Consider the following 16,299-nt stretch of genomic DNA (forward strand, 5'->3'; position numbering starts at 1 on the left):
GGTGGTTTTTTTCTTAGACGTATTCATTTGACATTTTCTGAATAGAGGTCTACATATATTTCAGTAGTAAAATACAGCTGTGTAAACTGAAGGACAGTTATCGGGAGAGATATTTCAAAATATGTCTAACCTGTAAAGTAAGGACAAAAACTAAACTGAGATTGTGCATGTGTATGAAGAAAACAAAGATGTTTTACACAGCCCATTAAAAAAGAAAAAGCAAAACAACTACAAACTGCTGAAAGAATTATTATCCCCATTTCCTATGAGTTCTGAGCTGACTTTTGCAGGAAGTTTTACAAACATGAAAAATGTTTCCATTTACCTTAAAATGCAATATTCTCCCTGTGCAAAGCTGTAAGAGCCTTAACAAACTTGCCCATTGATGGAGAAATATAGTCTTTTCTACTTTGGAGTTAGCTCTTGGTTTGAGAATTTAAAAAAATATAACTTAAAAAAGTGTCAGTGTGTTCTGCTTCTCATAGGAACAGATGTTTTGACAACCAACTTGTGTGAAATTCTTGGACATCCAATAATTTATTACAAAAAAAAAAAAAAAGTTAAAGGATCGCTTTCTCCCCCTCCTATCTGTGTTTGTTCCAGTTCTTCTTAGGCGAGGAAAACCTAAAAATTTACTACCGTCAGGCTGTGCCCCTGAGGCTTCCATTGGCATCAACGCCACCCCCTCCCAGCATACTTAGGAACTGTAACTTGAAAAAGGGAAAGAGATTCTACCTTGAAAACAGTGTCTTCCAAGAGCCACAGGCTGCTTATCTGACTGCAGTTTCAGTAGCTCATATACTGCTCCTTTCTCGTCTTTACAGAAAACAAAAAGGACAGCGGGTGACATAAAGGGCTTATTCTATAGAAATCTGTCCCCACCAAAAGCAAAGGAGTGCAGTATTACCTTAATCTCAAGAAGCAATGGTTTGTAAGAATCACAAGCAGGGAGCTGGCATTTAACTGCAAGACAGAGTAGTTTATATAAACACATGGAAAGAGATACACACACACATAAGTGCCTATTTCGACATCTGGCCCTGCCTACAATTGCTGAGTAGTCATAGCCCCGTAATTCTGCTTTGGTGATGTTCATAAATCGAGGTCAACTGACAACTGTTTTCTCACAACACCTGAAAAACAATTAAAAAATGACATTGTCCCACCATTAATGAGAAAGTACTGGAAAAGAGCCCTGCTGATCTTCCAGCAAGTTATAATAAAATACATTTTAAAAAAAGGACTTAAGGAAAACCAATCAATCAGCTAAGCAATAAAGTTAAAAGCAGATTAGAAATGAATATGCCTGACTGATAGAGCCTTACAAAACTGCTGTTTTCAAACCAACTGTAGAACCTTTTCTTTTTTAATAAGCACAATTGGCTTTGAGTGCTTTGTCAACGTGACAAACCTTTTCCACCAGAAGTGGAACATTTATTCAAATGCTAATAAAAGTGAATGTAATTTGTAGTGGTGCTGACTCAACTTTTCAAGACTGTAATTTGCATTTGTATAAAACTCCAATTTTTTCAATATGAAACATATTTGAATAGGGGTCTGAGACTAAACAAATAGACATATTGCTTTTGCCATCATTTTAAAAGTATTTTGATTTCTTTATGATAGACAACTCTAATAATACTGAGCAGCCTTTTATATTTACACATTTTCTTCAACTGGAGAGCAGATTCTCAGATTCATTAAAATAGTCTGATATTAAACCATTGTATCAACTGGCTCAATTTTCAGATCTAAATCAATTGCTCGTACCATTCTGCCAATGTAGATTCACCCCTCAATTCACCACAACTGACCAGGGCTTGTAGACCATAACTTTTAGTAATGTAACAATCTTCCTATAATGACCAGCAGGCATGCAGTGATTCTCCCATTTTCATTCCCCCACAACACGCCAAAAATGAGAACAGAATAGGAAATAATACTGAAAACATTCTGGTTTTATTTATTATATAATCACTGTCACGTCTGAAATTAGACTACTGGATTCAGTTTTGGTCTTCCCAACTCAGATTAAGCATAACAGGAGTGAAATAGATCCAGAGATGGAGGCATAAAGTTTAAGGGATGGTTTCAAAAAAACAGGCTTTTCAGAGTATTTACAGTAACTAACAGTGCAGTAAGCCACTGGTTAATGGAAGAGTCCACATAAAACACAGATGCCACTAACTTCACCACTCCACACATCTCCTGCCCCATACAGCAATATGAATATTGTGGTTTAACCCCAGCTGGCAACTAAGCACCACCAGCCACTCGCTCACTCCCTGCGGTGGGACGGGAGAGAAAATCAGAAGAGTGAAAGTGAGAAAACCCATGGGTTGAGACAAAGACAGTTTAATAAGTAAAGTAAAAGCTGCACACGCAAGCAAAGCAAAACAAGGCATTCATTCTCTCCTTCCCATGGGCAGGCAGGTGCTCAGCCATCCCCAGGAAAGCAGGGCTCCCTCACGCGTAACGGTTACTTGGGAAGACAAACGCCATCACTCTGAATGTCCCCGCCTTCCTTCTTCTTCCCCCAGCTCTACATGCTGAGCACGACGTCACATGGTGTGGGATATCCCTTGGGTCAGTTGGGGTCAGCTGTCCTGGCTGTGCCCCCTCCCAGCTCCTCGTGCCCCCCCAGCCTGCTCGCTGGTGGGGTGGGGTGAGGAGCAGAAAGGGCCTCGACTCTGTGTGAGCCCTGCTCAGCAACAACAAAAACACCCGTGTTATCAACATTTTCAGCACAAATCCAAAACACAGCCCCATACTAGCTACTGTGAAGAAAATTAACTCTATCCCAGCCCAAACCAAAACAATGAATGACTGTAAAGACCAAACAGGAAATTGAAGAACATCTAACAAGCAGAAATGGAATATATTTTTTCATTGAATATATTGGAATAGTAACACTTTCACTGCCTTGACCATACCTAAGCAGCTGAACAAAACATGAACAATATAACCTGCCTGGTAAATGCTCTTAAAAGTTTTAACAAAAACTCATTATCACTGCTGGCCTTTATTAAAAAAGATAATCTGAAAGCACAAGAAAAATATATTTAAAACATTACAGAAAAATGAAGGTTTTAGTGAGGAAGACACTTCCACCAGAAGAAATATGATGCTGCGCAGATATTTGTTAGGCAAGGAAAACAAAAATCCTTCTTTCCCATGTATCTCCCTAAAAACAGGACATATCTGAAGTTAACACATAACAGTGGATGCAGCTGATGGGAACAATAGAAAATACACCTCATGCAAAGAAAAAACCAAGCAAACAAACAAAAACCCACAACATGATTTCACCGTGTTACTGAGCATAAGCTAGGAAGTACCTGGGCTTTAGAGACCTCCTGTCTGGAATCTTGCACAAGGGCATGAGAGGTACTGCCCTGTCTGATGCTGGCCACTGAGATACCCAGTGTGACTGGCACAGGCTGAGGGGAAAAAAAATGAAAGGGGGGCATTTTAACTAACCACCTCATAGTGGCTTGAAGAGATGGTGGCAGCAGCTCATGTGTTCATCACCAGCCATACAGCTACACTGAGAACAGCTGGAGAGTAAAAAGGATGTCACGTAAGAAATGGCTCATGCCTTCACTGAACTTCTGCTTAGCCCCATACGCACGTGCAGTCATTTGTGAACTTGTGAAACTGGGCGGCAGGGAGCAGGCACAAGGCCTCTGCCACAAGATCTGTGCGGCTTCACATGTAGAAAAACATACACGTTCCCACACGTGGCCTCACTGTCAGTTACACTGGATGCACTAAACACAAGGTGATGAAACACAAAAAAAACCCAAACCAAAACAAACCAACCAGACAAACAAAAAAAACAAACCAAAAACCATGAAGCTCTAGCAAATACAGGTTTGGGGTTTTACTTAAAAATACATTTAAAAGTGCATTCGTTCAGGGATAAAATTCGAGGGCAAGAACATTCCCTGGTATACACATATATGTCAGTCCACATCAGGCCCTGATCTGAACTGAGGGTGATCCCAGGTCCAACCAGCTGCTGTCACTCTCACTAGCTGACCAGGCTAGTGGACAGTAGTAGGAAATACATACATACAAAGTGGATGCCACCATCACCAACAAACGCATACACTGTGGATCCCACCGGTAGTTGGGCTTAGACACACAGTCCAGCCAGCAGCTGGCCCTGAATCCCTGCTCTCCCCAGTTGCCTCGTGCACCAACACGAACACACACATGCCAACGGGCCTCAGTTGACCTCCAGACTCCACGGTCTCACCAGCAGTTGGCCTGAACCTCTTGGTCCCTCCAGTAGCCAACTCCTCCAGTGTCTCACAAGAGACACACATGTGTACCTGTCTCACAAGACACTTAGCTACTTGCTGGCTAGTCCAACTTGATGCTCACAGACCGTCCCACACTGACACACGTACCCTCACCCACCCATTGCTGGCACCTCTGACACACTGGTCCCAGGGCTGAATTTCTGTAGGGCACAGTGGGATCTACCCTTCCCACAAAGTCAGAGGCTTAGATTTTCCATCCCACTGTACAGAAGTTACTCAAACATTATTAAAAAACACCTCTGCATTTTTGGAAAGTAGCAAGTTTTTCTGTGATGTCAAGACAGTGCAGTTATTGAGGAAGTGCATGAGAAAGATGGATCTATGAGCTAACCAGTAGCATGGCACTTAGAGAAACACCAGTTCAAGTCTCTTAATTTCCTTCTTTATTTTGGGCAATTTGGTAGCCTTTCCATGCCTGGGTTTCCCTTTGTATATAATGAAGATAAGTTTACCTAAGAGCAGTGCAGAATAATAGCTGTTAGGGCTGTGCACATTGCTGACAAGTCCCCAGATAGAATAACAGACGTACCAGAGACAGAAAGGAAGAGAGTTATGAGCATGATTCCTAATGACATTACTGATAAGACTTACAAGACTCACTTTCTCTTAAGCCAATACTCTTTTCCCCATTTCTAGTTCCAAAGTAAAACTGGAGTGCAGTTGAGCCAAGAATGTGTAGCCTCGGGGCTTAACTTCCAAAGGGAACAAGCAGACAGCAATACACTACACATTCCCAGGAGTAATAAAAACATAGGATAAGGCTTATGTGTGAAACAGGTTCAGCAAGCACAGCACACAACTTGTTGCTCTGTTCCTTTGAGGTAAAAAGCAAAGTTAATCAGCCAAGGGGTTTTTTTGTGTGTGTTTTCTTTATTTGTTTTAAAGTGTTTTCCTATCCTACTCACAAAGCTGGACAGAACAAAAGTATTTACAGAGGCCAAGTCAATTTTACCAAATAAACCGATGTTTGGAGAACCCCTCAGAATGTTTTGGCTCAGTGATCTAAGTTTCCTTAGAACAAAACAATTAATTTTGGGTAAAACACTGTCAGATTCATCTCCAAATCATGGTTGCTGGTAACTTGGAATGGCAAAAGATGGAAAAAATCTATTTCCATATTTTCAAATTGCCTACAAAGTCTATGGTTTGTAACACAGCCCCTGCCTTATTCCACAATCTTTTTTTATTTTGATACTTAATCAACTTGGACTTTTACTTCCAACACCCCACCCATCCCTACCCCTGTGCCATTCAACACCTGAGGTGCCATTCAGTAGCTAAATTCAATCCTTAAACTGACACACCACTCATGTTCTGTGATTTTGCCACTTCTCTCATCTGGCCTTGCCATTTTTCAGAAGAAACTTTAGGATGCTCAGTATCTTCAGAGACTGCTACAAAGGCATATTGATCCTATTTCTGCCAGTATTCTAGATTTTCGGAAAAGTTGTGACAGAAGTGGGAAGGAATGAGAGAAAGAATAGAGGTGCAAGAAGCAGCAAAATACTACTTCTGCTTCCAGGTGCAGTAGAGTCAGCTTGAATTCCGAAGGATCAAACTGAAAAAATTTGATACGAGTTTAGTAATCTGAAAAGTAAACCCTCTTTTGAAACTGTAGATTAAAAGAGAAATTTTAACATCAACCCTACTTCACAAATTCAGAATAACGTTCAAAAAGCGATGAGGAAGCAGGCCAGAAGGAATGCTTCACCATTAATGCTCCTCTGGAACAACTGCTTTAGCATAGCAACCTTCATAAAGGCTGTAAGCCTCTCAAATATAAGAAACGGTACACAATCTTCACTATTTCTTTTAAATGACAAAGGAATTCTGTAACCAATTCTGGAATTACAAGGAAAAACACATGCATGGTATTTCTCTAATGAAAGAACTAAAAGAAGTTAAAAAAAATCCCATTAAGCTTTAGGAGATATAGTAAAATCCACCGCCGTATGCTTTTCTAAAAGACACACTGACAATAAATCAGCACTATCCAATTACACAGAGACACTATTTAATTAAGAAAAAAATACAGATCTTATTGCAAGCCGTCTCCATCTCCATGATTTCTGTATCTCAGAAGCCTTTCCTCCCCGCCTTTCCAGCCCGTTCAATGTCACTGAAGCAAAAATACTTCCTTCAGGTAACACATGGTGGCGTTTGTTGGGGTTATTTTAGTTTGAACTTTGGGCTTTGCACAATGCAGTTATAAATTTAAGAGTAAGCTGCAACTATTTTTTGTTGTTCTAAGAGATCATAACAAAGCTCATGCGCTTCAATACAGTCTTACCACTACATTACTAAGTAATCCAAGTATTTTAGCTTTGTAGAGAGTTGATAACAGGAGCGGGGAAACACAGCGGTACCAGCTGTATATCAGACCCTGCCAAATGCAATACACACAATCAGAAAAGTACGCTGAACTGTTAATAACCCAAAGGGTGCTACGCTATCACCTCCAGCATTACTGAAATGGTCGTCACAACTTCTGGGTTGTCGTACGCCAGCAACAAAAAAATGAGAACCTGCAAGAGATCTGGGAAAAGCTGCAACTCGCAGTCAGAAAAAACAGTGTTTTCTCCGAAATTTCCAAGAACTTCCAAGTGGTGCTGAAAACCATAAATCCTACCTGAGACCACACATTCTGTAAGTGCTATTTCCAAACAAACTCCAGTGACCAGAAGGTAGTTAATGCGTTATTTTTACCATTGCAATACTGGTAGCATTTTCTTTTATTAATAAGTTTTAAAATCATGTAAAGGTTATTGGCTGATGCAAAATGTTGATGTTTGTATCACCTCAGTCATTTCCATTGAAGTTTGAAATTGGGGTGCTTTTCAAGAAGAAGCATTTCTTTCCTTCTAATGTGCCAAAGATCAAAAAATGCTCTGTTTGCAATTACTGTCACCCGTCTCTCCCTGTGGAGCTTGTTTTGTAGGGATTACTTGACAGTCATTGATATAACCGCTCCGCTGAAGAACGTCTGCACAATATTTCACTTGATCTCTTCCAAGGATATTTAAATAATCATTACACAAGTTATATCAAAACCTTAATTCCAGGCACTTCACTAGAGTTGTTCTTCTTTAAACACATGATTTTATTCTAACTGATTTTTTCCATATTTTTTTTCTTGATTTACCTATCAATTAACTAATAATCACTAGACAACCACAACACTTGGAATAAGCAACGTGGTTCTGATTATGCTTAAGGCAAAACAAAACAAGAATTCTCCCCAGGAAATCAACAATGATTTGTCTAAAATATTCTCCCATATTTTGTTTTTATCTTTAAAGATCTAAGTATGACCAGGAACCAAGACGACAACATGGATGTTTAAAGTTAGAAAAAGCAGAGGGCAGAGAGGAGGGATCTGAAGAGAAGGCTGAATGGCTTACACTTTCACTCTTCCACCTATTTGCACTCCAAATGGCTCCCGCTAGAATGAAGAACCGATGCTGCAACAATTTGCTTTCAACAACTTGATTTTTGCAGGGGATTGTCCTACGTAACGGCAACCGCTTTCAAACCCCCATATTTTACTATGTCTTCAACTTAAAAAGTAGAAAGAGTTTACTAAGCAGTATTTCTCCAGCAACCAAATTCAACCAAAGGGTGAGTTTGCTCATAAATTAAACCACAAACATTTTAGAGACAGGAATGAAAATATTTTCAAAAGAATTATGCAGGAAAATCTAATAAAGATTAGCATGGGATGTAGCAAAACTCTGAGATCTAATGTAATGATAGAATGAAAAACCTAAGTGTTTGAAGAAAACTTCAGAGTTGAGATTCTGCAGGAAACTTTCTGTGCAACCTGCTGAACATTCATTCCTTTTGGCAGTTAACTGCCATTGGGCAAGCTGAAAAAATATAGTCTCAGGAAGTATCTAGGAAGTGTTCAAATAAGTGTTGGTAAGTCAGGAATGTATTTGATGACGCACAGATCAGCATGTAACATATTTACTCTGTAGCTTCTTTATGTACATGTTATAGGAAAAAAATGCATGATGTAATGTAAACATGCAATTATACTTGTACAAGTGCAGAAGTTCTACTTTCTATATGAAACCAATCTTAAAGTGAAAGAATCAGGCACTGAGACAGTCCATTATGTGACATCACTAAAAACCCATACGCTTCAAAAGGCAGCCTGGCTTGCTGTCGTTTACAAGGCTTCATACTCCTGTTTGAAAGGTCAACACAGAAAGTTAAGACTTGGGTGACTACAGACAGCACTTTTGAAAATAACTTTTAATCAAAAGCATGTGTGTGAAATTAAGTCTTTTGTGTCACAAAGGCATAGGAAAAGCTGAATATTTAGCTCCAAACATCCTGCAAATATCGTTTTGCTTCTCGAAGCATGGCCAGGACTTTCATTGCTTCCAATTTGTCAGCTCCCATTTCCAGGCTTAAAATGTCCACTACAGCGTCGCTTACACCATCAGCCATGTGCTTCTTATCTCTGCAAAAAAACAGCGGAAGAAAATGCATAATAGTGTATTTTTCCTTTTATCAATACCTTCAGAGGCAGGATAATATTGGAAAAGAGGCATTAAAAAGAGTCCCAAACAAAAATATAGCTTGTATACTGTATGGCAAGATCCTCACCGAGTTTTCATGTAGCTGAGCATTGACAGGAACAAGGGTTTCTCTCAATCAAAGTTTTCAGCATGCTGTAATTTCTAAGAAAAAAACCCTTTGAACCCTAGTTGAGCTGTCACAGAATAATTGTTTTCTTTTAGGGAGAACTGTACCTGCTGAAGTATTTTTTATTATTATATCACCATATGGTTCCAATATAAAAACAACCCAAACTCCTCACTTATTAATTATCGTGGTTCAGCCCCAGTCGGCAACTAAACACCACGCAGCCACTTGCTCACTGCCCCCACCCCTGTGGGATAGGGGAGAGAATTGGAAGAGCAAAACTTGTGGGTTGAGATGATAACAGTTCAATAATTACAATAAAATAATAATGATAATTATTATTATGATAATAACAACAGTAATGATAATATAATAAAAAGGAAAAGGGAAAAAGAAAAAAAAAAAAACAAACCACAAGCGATACAACCGCTCACCACCCGCCGACCGACACTGCCTGTCCCTGAGCCATGACTGCTGCCTCCCTCCCCCCGCCAGCCCCTCCCAGGTAACATACTGGGCATGACGTCATGTGCTATAGAATATCCCTTTGGCCAGTTTGAATCCGCTCTCTCAGCTGTGCCCCCTCCCCTCCCGGCTTCTTGTGCACCCCGCAGAGCATGGGGAGCTAGAAAGTCCTTGACTAGAACAAGCCCTACCCAGCAACAACCAAAACATCTGTGTGTTAAAAACATTATTTTCATACTAAGTCCAAAGCACAGCACTATGGCAGCTGCAGTGAAGAAAATTAACCATCCCAGCTAAAACCATGACATTAAAAATGCTATTTTTAATACAAATAGCTGGCATTTATTCCTGCAGAAGAATGTTTAGACATTGGGCTCTATATTCAAACAGTTTGTCCATTTATCAGCAATCTTCCTAAAAATCTCAACCCCCCAGGTAAGTTAGCATCCACAAATAAAACTTCCCAATGTAAAATATATTACTATTACAGAGTTTTAGCATTCTGGCCCACCCAAGCCTGGAACACAGCAGAAGACTGCTGCTATCTCACAGCTATGCAGTTTATCATCACATGTATTCAAATATCTCATCTTCCCAAGAGAAATCTATTAGCTTGAAACCTCCCATAGTTTAACTGAATACTGGAAAAGAAAAAGAACAGTAAGTGACTAAAGCAACCAGTGGAACTGTGTGGTTATGAGCTATACTTTCAAGACTATAATGGAAAAAAAAATGACATAGTGATGAAATCCCAGCATTCTAGGAAGGCTCTTTCAGCATCAGCTTGGTCCTTTCTTTCAGACAGCTCTAAGTCTTTCTAAAGCCTCAAACTTCTAAATGTGTTCTCTCTCTGAGGCAGTCCACCTCCACTCTACTCACCCACATATGTAGAAGTAACCTCTCTCTTCCAGCAGGACTCTGGCAACCTCCTTAGCATAAAGCCTAATGACATCTTGCACATATTTAGGCGGGGCTACTTCTGCAGTTGAAGAATCTCTTGAGAAACAAACTTTAAGATGAGTTAACGTGCCATTTTCAAGAAAACATCTGAGCTCATCTCTGAAAGGCAATAAAAGCTGTCAATAATGGCTCAAAGATAAGCAATCCTTCATGAATACAAAATGAATGCTAAATAGTGAACTTGCTTGAACAAATAGTCTCGATCTTGATGCCGACAACCAAAAAACAGCCATGTCTCTCCAAATTCCCAGTCTGTATGTTCTTCTCTGAGCTTTTGCCTAAACAGGGAAGAAAAAAAAAATCAAATCCTGTTTTATCAAGCTCAGAATCTAAAATGTCTATAACCTAGTTCTCATTTAAGTGCTTTAATAAACCTCTGGATTGATGGAAATGTGAAACGACTTAAGGTAAATCACAGTCAAAACCCCCTTTCTTTGACTTTCTTGACTACTCACTTTCGGCCCAGCTCAAAATCAATCAAATTCAAAGGGGTTTTTTTGCCAGTTTCATATTGGAATAGTCAAGATTGACACTTCCAAACATCACACAAAACAATTCTGACTGCTGAATAAGTAGATCACTACCCTTTATCCTTCGTTGGAAACCCTGTTAAAACACCTGGGAAAACTCAGCAGAAAGCAGTTTTAGCATACTTTCCATTTAGCTGTAGAAACCTGCTAGACTTTATGAATAACAATCTACTTACTACTACATCATCAGAAGAGTTATTGCATTTTCTTGAAATAATGCTGAAGGTATTACTTTAGAGGGGTTTTAGCTGCAACTTTCTAGTTACATTTTGAGAGACAGATTTAATTTATCATTGATCAAATGCTTATGAAATGCTACGGATCCTTTAAAATGAAATGCAAAATACTTCTGAGAGATAAAGGTGTATTTGAGAGTTAAAATTAGGGAGTAAGGATTCTACATAATAATTTGGTTAAAGCTGAAGCATGGAGTAAGATACGTCATGTCAACATTTCGTTCTTCTCTCAAATGAAATGGTTCAAAACCAATTGTTACAGGATGCAAGAAACTCCATTATCTTCCTGGAACTAATGAGTCACATAGGATTGTGTTGGTTATCTATAAAACTTGCAACTACTCCCAGCCAATTATTCCACTCTTTCCACAGTTCGTTTCCTCCAAATGATAATGTGTTTACATATCCTTGGTGATGTGGTATCTGTCACTTTATGAACAAGTATCTCTTTGCCTTGCAGAGTTACTCTGCTGGAGTTGGAGAGGAAAAAAAGGGATTTACCTTCTCTCAAACACAAACCCACAAGACCCAAGACTACTGTCCTGTTGAGGTTCAGGTCCAAAACTCCTCATCTCAAAACACCAAAACGTGTAAACACTTAGAAATAAGAGCACGTGGGAGAAAACTTGACATCATGCCAAGGCTTGTAATATAGATGCCACGGCTTGTAATATAGATGCCACTTATGAAGGAAATGGTTTTTGAATACCAAAATTAAGCCAAACAACACTGTTTCTAAAAACTACCAACCTCTTATGGACTTCCACTAGCAACACACAGATAAAGGATTTAATGTCTTATTACTGTTTCTGGAATTCACTCAATTCCTCATATATCCACTATGGATATTAAATACAGTCAGATGAAAATGTAAATTTTACTCATTTGAAAAACACATAAATACACAAGCACTGCTTTTTCAAAATTAATAAGACTGTTTCTAATAAGCACACCCCTGTTACAAAACATAAAAAGAAAAAAAGGAAAGAGAAAAAAAAGATTAACTGCATTTGTACTCAAAACCTGAGGCTGTATTGTCTTCAGCTTAAGAAGGCTGCTTTCCAGGTAACAACTTGGTACATACCTATGTTGTAGGAAACCAATAAAGGGTGAAATTCCTGTTCCTGGACCAACCATGATGAACGGGACAGCTGGGTCTGCAGGTAAGTGGAAAGTATTGTCTGGACGAGCAAAAATAGATATCTAGAATGAAAGTAGATAGAACATATTTGAAGAATATTCTTAAGCAGTGAAAATAGCATGAAAATTTTAGAACCTTCAGGATATTTACGTAGTGTGTATGTCCGCACACCCTTCCAAACCCTGAGCTTCAGAGTTAATTTTTATTGCCACACAGGCATTTAGAATAAAATTCCACATGAGTTTCTGGAAAAAGAAAAACACCAAACAAAAACAAAACACCAAACACAAAAACAAAAACCACACACCATATGTACAAACCTATTAATCCATCTGGAGGAAAACTGGAGGAAAACTAGAGAAAACCACACAAACATGAGTTTCTGAATATGAAAGCTGACTGCACCATAAATTTGGGGAATACTGTTACAGAATTGATGGAAAGTTTGGTGTTGATACTCAAAGGGAAAAAAGCAAGTTTATTGCTATCTATTACAGATTAAAACTCAACTTTTTTTACATTGTGGACATCTAAAAAAATTCCAGTGGAAGTGAGGATTTGTTTATAGTGAATTGAAACCTACTGATACTGAGCTTGCTTTCTTAATTTTCATAGAAGTTTTACATGATCTCCAAAAACGTGTACGGGTGAAGGGAGGCAGATAACTGCACTGATAAACTCTAATTCTGATCTTCAGACCTGTGTCTGAAAGGAAGTCTAAATGTAATTTTCACATGAGCTTCACAACTGTTCTCCGAGGCATGGCTAACAATGTATAGAAAATGAGATGACTACTTTTAATTCTTTAAAAGATTATTCAAGACTCAGCAGCAGCCAGAGCAGAGCTTCATCCACTAAAGTCATAAGCAAACATCTAATTTATTTTCCCTGATAACCCTGAAAGGATCTGAATTTACTTTCAAGTTTAAGGAAAGAGTGAAGCTCCTTTTAATTCACTACAGACACTACAATGTTGAACAGTATTATTTTTCTGGTTTCACAATGATAAAAAAATAGTATAATTCTTGCTGGTGGGGACAACATTTGTATTTCTGTCATACTCACTACTTCAAACCGCACTTGAGTTAGGAGGCTATTTTCCCTAATAATGATTCCAAACTGGTCATTCCTTTAAGAAATACTGCAAATGGTAGAGACATTTATGCTGTAAAGTGTCTTCAATTAATTTAAGGTATTTTTGCATAAGATCACACTCATCTATTTTGTACTGGTATTCCACATATTTCTGCAACCTACGTGTATTGCTGCATATTTATCTATGCTGAATTCTAGCTTGCACAAGCAGATGCAAACAGTTCTGAACTTTATTCACTAATTTTGTAATAATCCTTTTGTTTTTCTTAACTCCATGTCTTTTTCCTGTTTGATCTTTAATATACTGCAAATCAATTATACTTTAAACAAAGAGCAGATGTGAATACAGGAATAACATATGCTACACATATTGAGCAGTTTGTCTTTTGAGTTACTTTTAAAAAATGAAGATAACTTGTATGGGTTTTCCTTCCATTTTGCCAGGCCAACACCTTGAATTATTGGCATGTTTTTCTTGTAACCAAATTCTATGCTTGCTTCTATTTTTCTTAATCAGATATAGATAAGACTGGCAGTAGTTTTTTAGACATATTAATTATATAGTAGAATTCAAAATTTTTAACAATCGGCTCACACCCAGTAACTTTGGGACCGATTAATTGCATAGATTCTTTGCCACAAAATGAAAAGAGGGGGGAAAAAAAAACCCCAAACCACCAAAAACCACCAAAACCAACACCCAAAACCGTCTAATAATATCCACCATGCCAAACCATCTTTGATGCACATCAGAAATACCACAGACCGTCCCCTGTGTCATATTCAATAACCTGGCCTTTGCAAACTGTGCAAGACCTGACAAGAAGCGAGTTTTACGATTTCTCCCCTCTCATCTGCCACCCTCTCCTGGAAGTGACCAAGTGCCCCCCTCCGACAACACTAACAGTCGTAACTATTTAATCGCACAGCAGTAGTTTAGTCCACAAAAACATCCTCCAAGACTCGCTTAGGACTACAGTGGGGTGCAAAACAACTCTGGCCTTTCAGCAATGGAAAATTTCACAACTCAGGTATCCATAGATAAAGTAAAATGTAATTTTAGCAACTTAGCAATGAAGTTCTAGACACGTTACAGAGGGAAGGGTAAACTTACAAGTAGGGTAGAACTGCAAAATGGAGGTGTATACTTCCAAAACACCTGCATTACATCAGGGCAGTGAACAAAGAAACCTGCAGTCATTTCAATCATGCAAACACTTAACAGTTCAGGAGTTTAGATCTAATATTCATACCTTTTCAGTTGAAGAAGAGCTTCCTCCTTTTGCATCCAGAGTGTTTTTATTGGGGTGCAGTAGAGGTGTAACTAATTCAGCAAGCCACCCTGTACATACTCCTTTCCGCGAGACTGGTCTAGCAGGACAGGCAGGGAACTCCACAACATTAAATACAAAACACAGTTTTCCTGGCTGATACAAGTTTGAACTGCAAAGATAAAAGTATTAAAAAAACCCCAAACCTGAGAGATAGCTGTACAATCTTACAGCAGGTCTATTTGCAACCCAACCTGCCTCAATTGAATCAAGATCCTCAGCGTTCAGCTAACTGTGCGATATTTACATCTAGTTAGAAAACGTCTTAAGGCTGGACTCAGAGGCCAGTGCCTACAAAAGGGAATCCAAATTCCTACCAGATTCACACGTGTGTGAGCTTGTTCCTGAGAACTCTACCAAAGCCTTGCCAGACACTCAAACCAATGTTGTTTGAAATAGTCAAACCCTGTGGTTTTTTGCAACAGGGACACAATAATTTTTTCCTCAGGTTTTATAATCTACAGAAGAAAGAGAGGAATGAAGGATAATGTACACACACACATTCGAAAAAAAAGCATACCTAAATTACCAAGGAGATACAATTTGAACATTCCATTACCTTGACACTGAATAAGATCTGGCTTGTAATTTAGGAAGATGTTCTGAAAAATAAAAATAAGATAAAATTTAAAAAAATAAAAACCCCAAAACCCCAAACCCATCACTTATTTGATTCATCCCAATGAAAACTAAAATACCATATAATGAATGTTTACAGCACAACAGATTAAAAGCATATTTTAATTTAACTGTAACTTTATTCTATTAACATTCAGTGTTTGTGGTTCAGAAATGAGATATTAAGACTAAGTCTTGGACTCTATTTTGAATGTTTTTTAGACTTTGTAGAACATCTGTTAGAGATCCTATAAAATGAGGCCACAATTAATTTATGGGGTTCTAGGTCAATTAAAAACAACTTTAAGGTGCACAGAAGAGATGCCAGTAGCTAGTGGACAGGGTGAAGCTTGAAATTTAATTTTCCCCACTTTTCATCTAAGAGCTCAAAAGGTCTCAGAATAAGAATTGCTTGATTGAAAGTTTCCTATATATAACGCCCTAGAAGGAGATGTGTCAGTTCTATTTCAAACCACTATGAGTACCTTTGCAGATTTTTGACATCACAGCTGGAAAACAAACAGATGCAGGAGTTTACTGGGCATTTTTTCAATAAGAAACCCGCTAGATATATCGCACGCACACATTTCTATCTACATACATATGTACATATACAGAAAAGGCCGAACGCACTGGTGCCTTCACAGGAATGACTTGTGTGCAGACTGCACATTTTGGCTGAGGAGAAGCTCATATTAAAAGGAGACAGATATATCACTAAGTGAACAAGGTAGTGGGAATGGTGACAATAAGTGAGCAATACCAGAAAAACTGGGCATAGCAAAAGCCAGAAAAACATAGAGTGAACAGGGCAACATACAGCTTAACTGGTTTTTAGCTGTTTTTCCGTATGTATTAACCTTTTGCAGATGTTCCAACCTGTACAGGGACACCCTGACATATTTTAAAGATGCTCTGCTACATAAGGTAGTTGCAAGTCAG

The 16,299-nt window shown here is 38.6% G+C and overlaps 1 protein-coding gene across 5 annotated transcripts in view; it reads right to left on the bottom strand.

The window, feature by feature from the left end:
• Nucleotides 1–8,566: 8,566 nt before the first annotated feature.
• MTRR (5-methyltetrahydrofolate-homocysteine methyltransferase reductase) overlaps nt 8,567–16,299 on the bottom strand; it is a 32,172-nt gene continuing 24,439 nt past the window's right edge. For all 5 annotated transcript variants that reach the window (XM_075084307.1, XM_075084303.1, XM_075084304.1 and 2 more), the window contains 6 exons: nt 15,299–15,341; nt 14,662–14,851; nt 12,257–12,375; nt 10,592–10,684; nt 10,326–10,505; nt 8,567–8,796 (listed from right to left, as the gene is read on the bottom strand). In XM_075084307.1, the coding sequence (XP_074940408.1) occupies nt 8,652–8,796; nt 10,326–10,505; nt 10,592–10,684; nt 12,257–12,375; nt 14,662–14,851; nt 15,299–15,341 (770 nt within the window). In that variant the 3' untranslated portion in view covers nt 8,567–8,651. The remainder of the gene's footprint in view (nt 8,797–10,325; nt 10,506–10,591; nt 10,685–12,256; nt 12,376–14,661; nt 14,852–15,298; nt 15,342–16,299) is intronic.

The sequence above is a fragment of the Phalacrocorax aristotelis genome, chromosome 2 (assembly GCF_949628215.1).
Source record: "Phalacrocorax aristotelis chromosome 2, bGulAri2.1, whole genome shotgun sequence".
In the NCBI taxonomy this organism is placed as follows: Eukaryota; Metazoa; Chordata; class Aves; order Suliformes; family Phalacrocoracidae; genus Phalacrocorax; species Phalacrocorax aristotelis.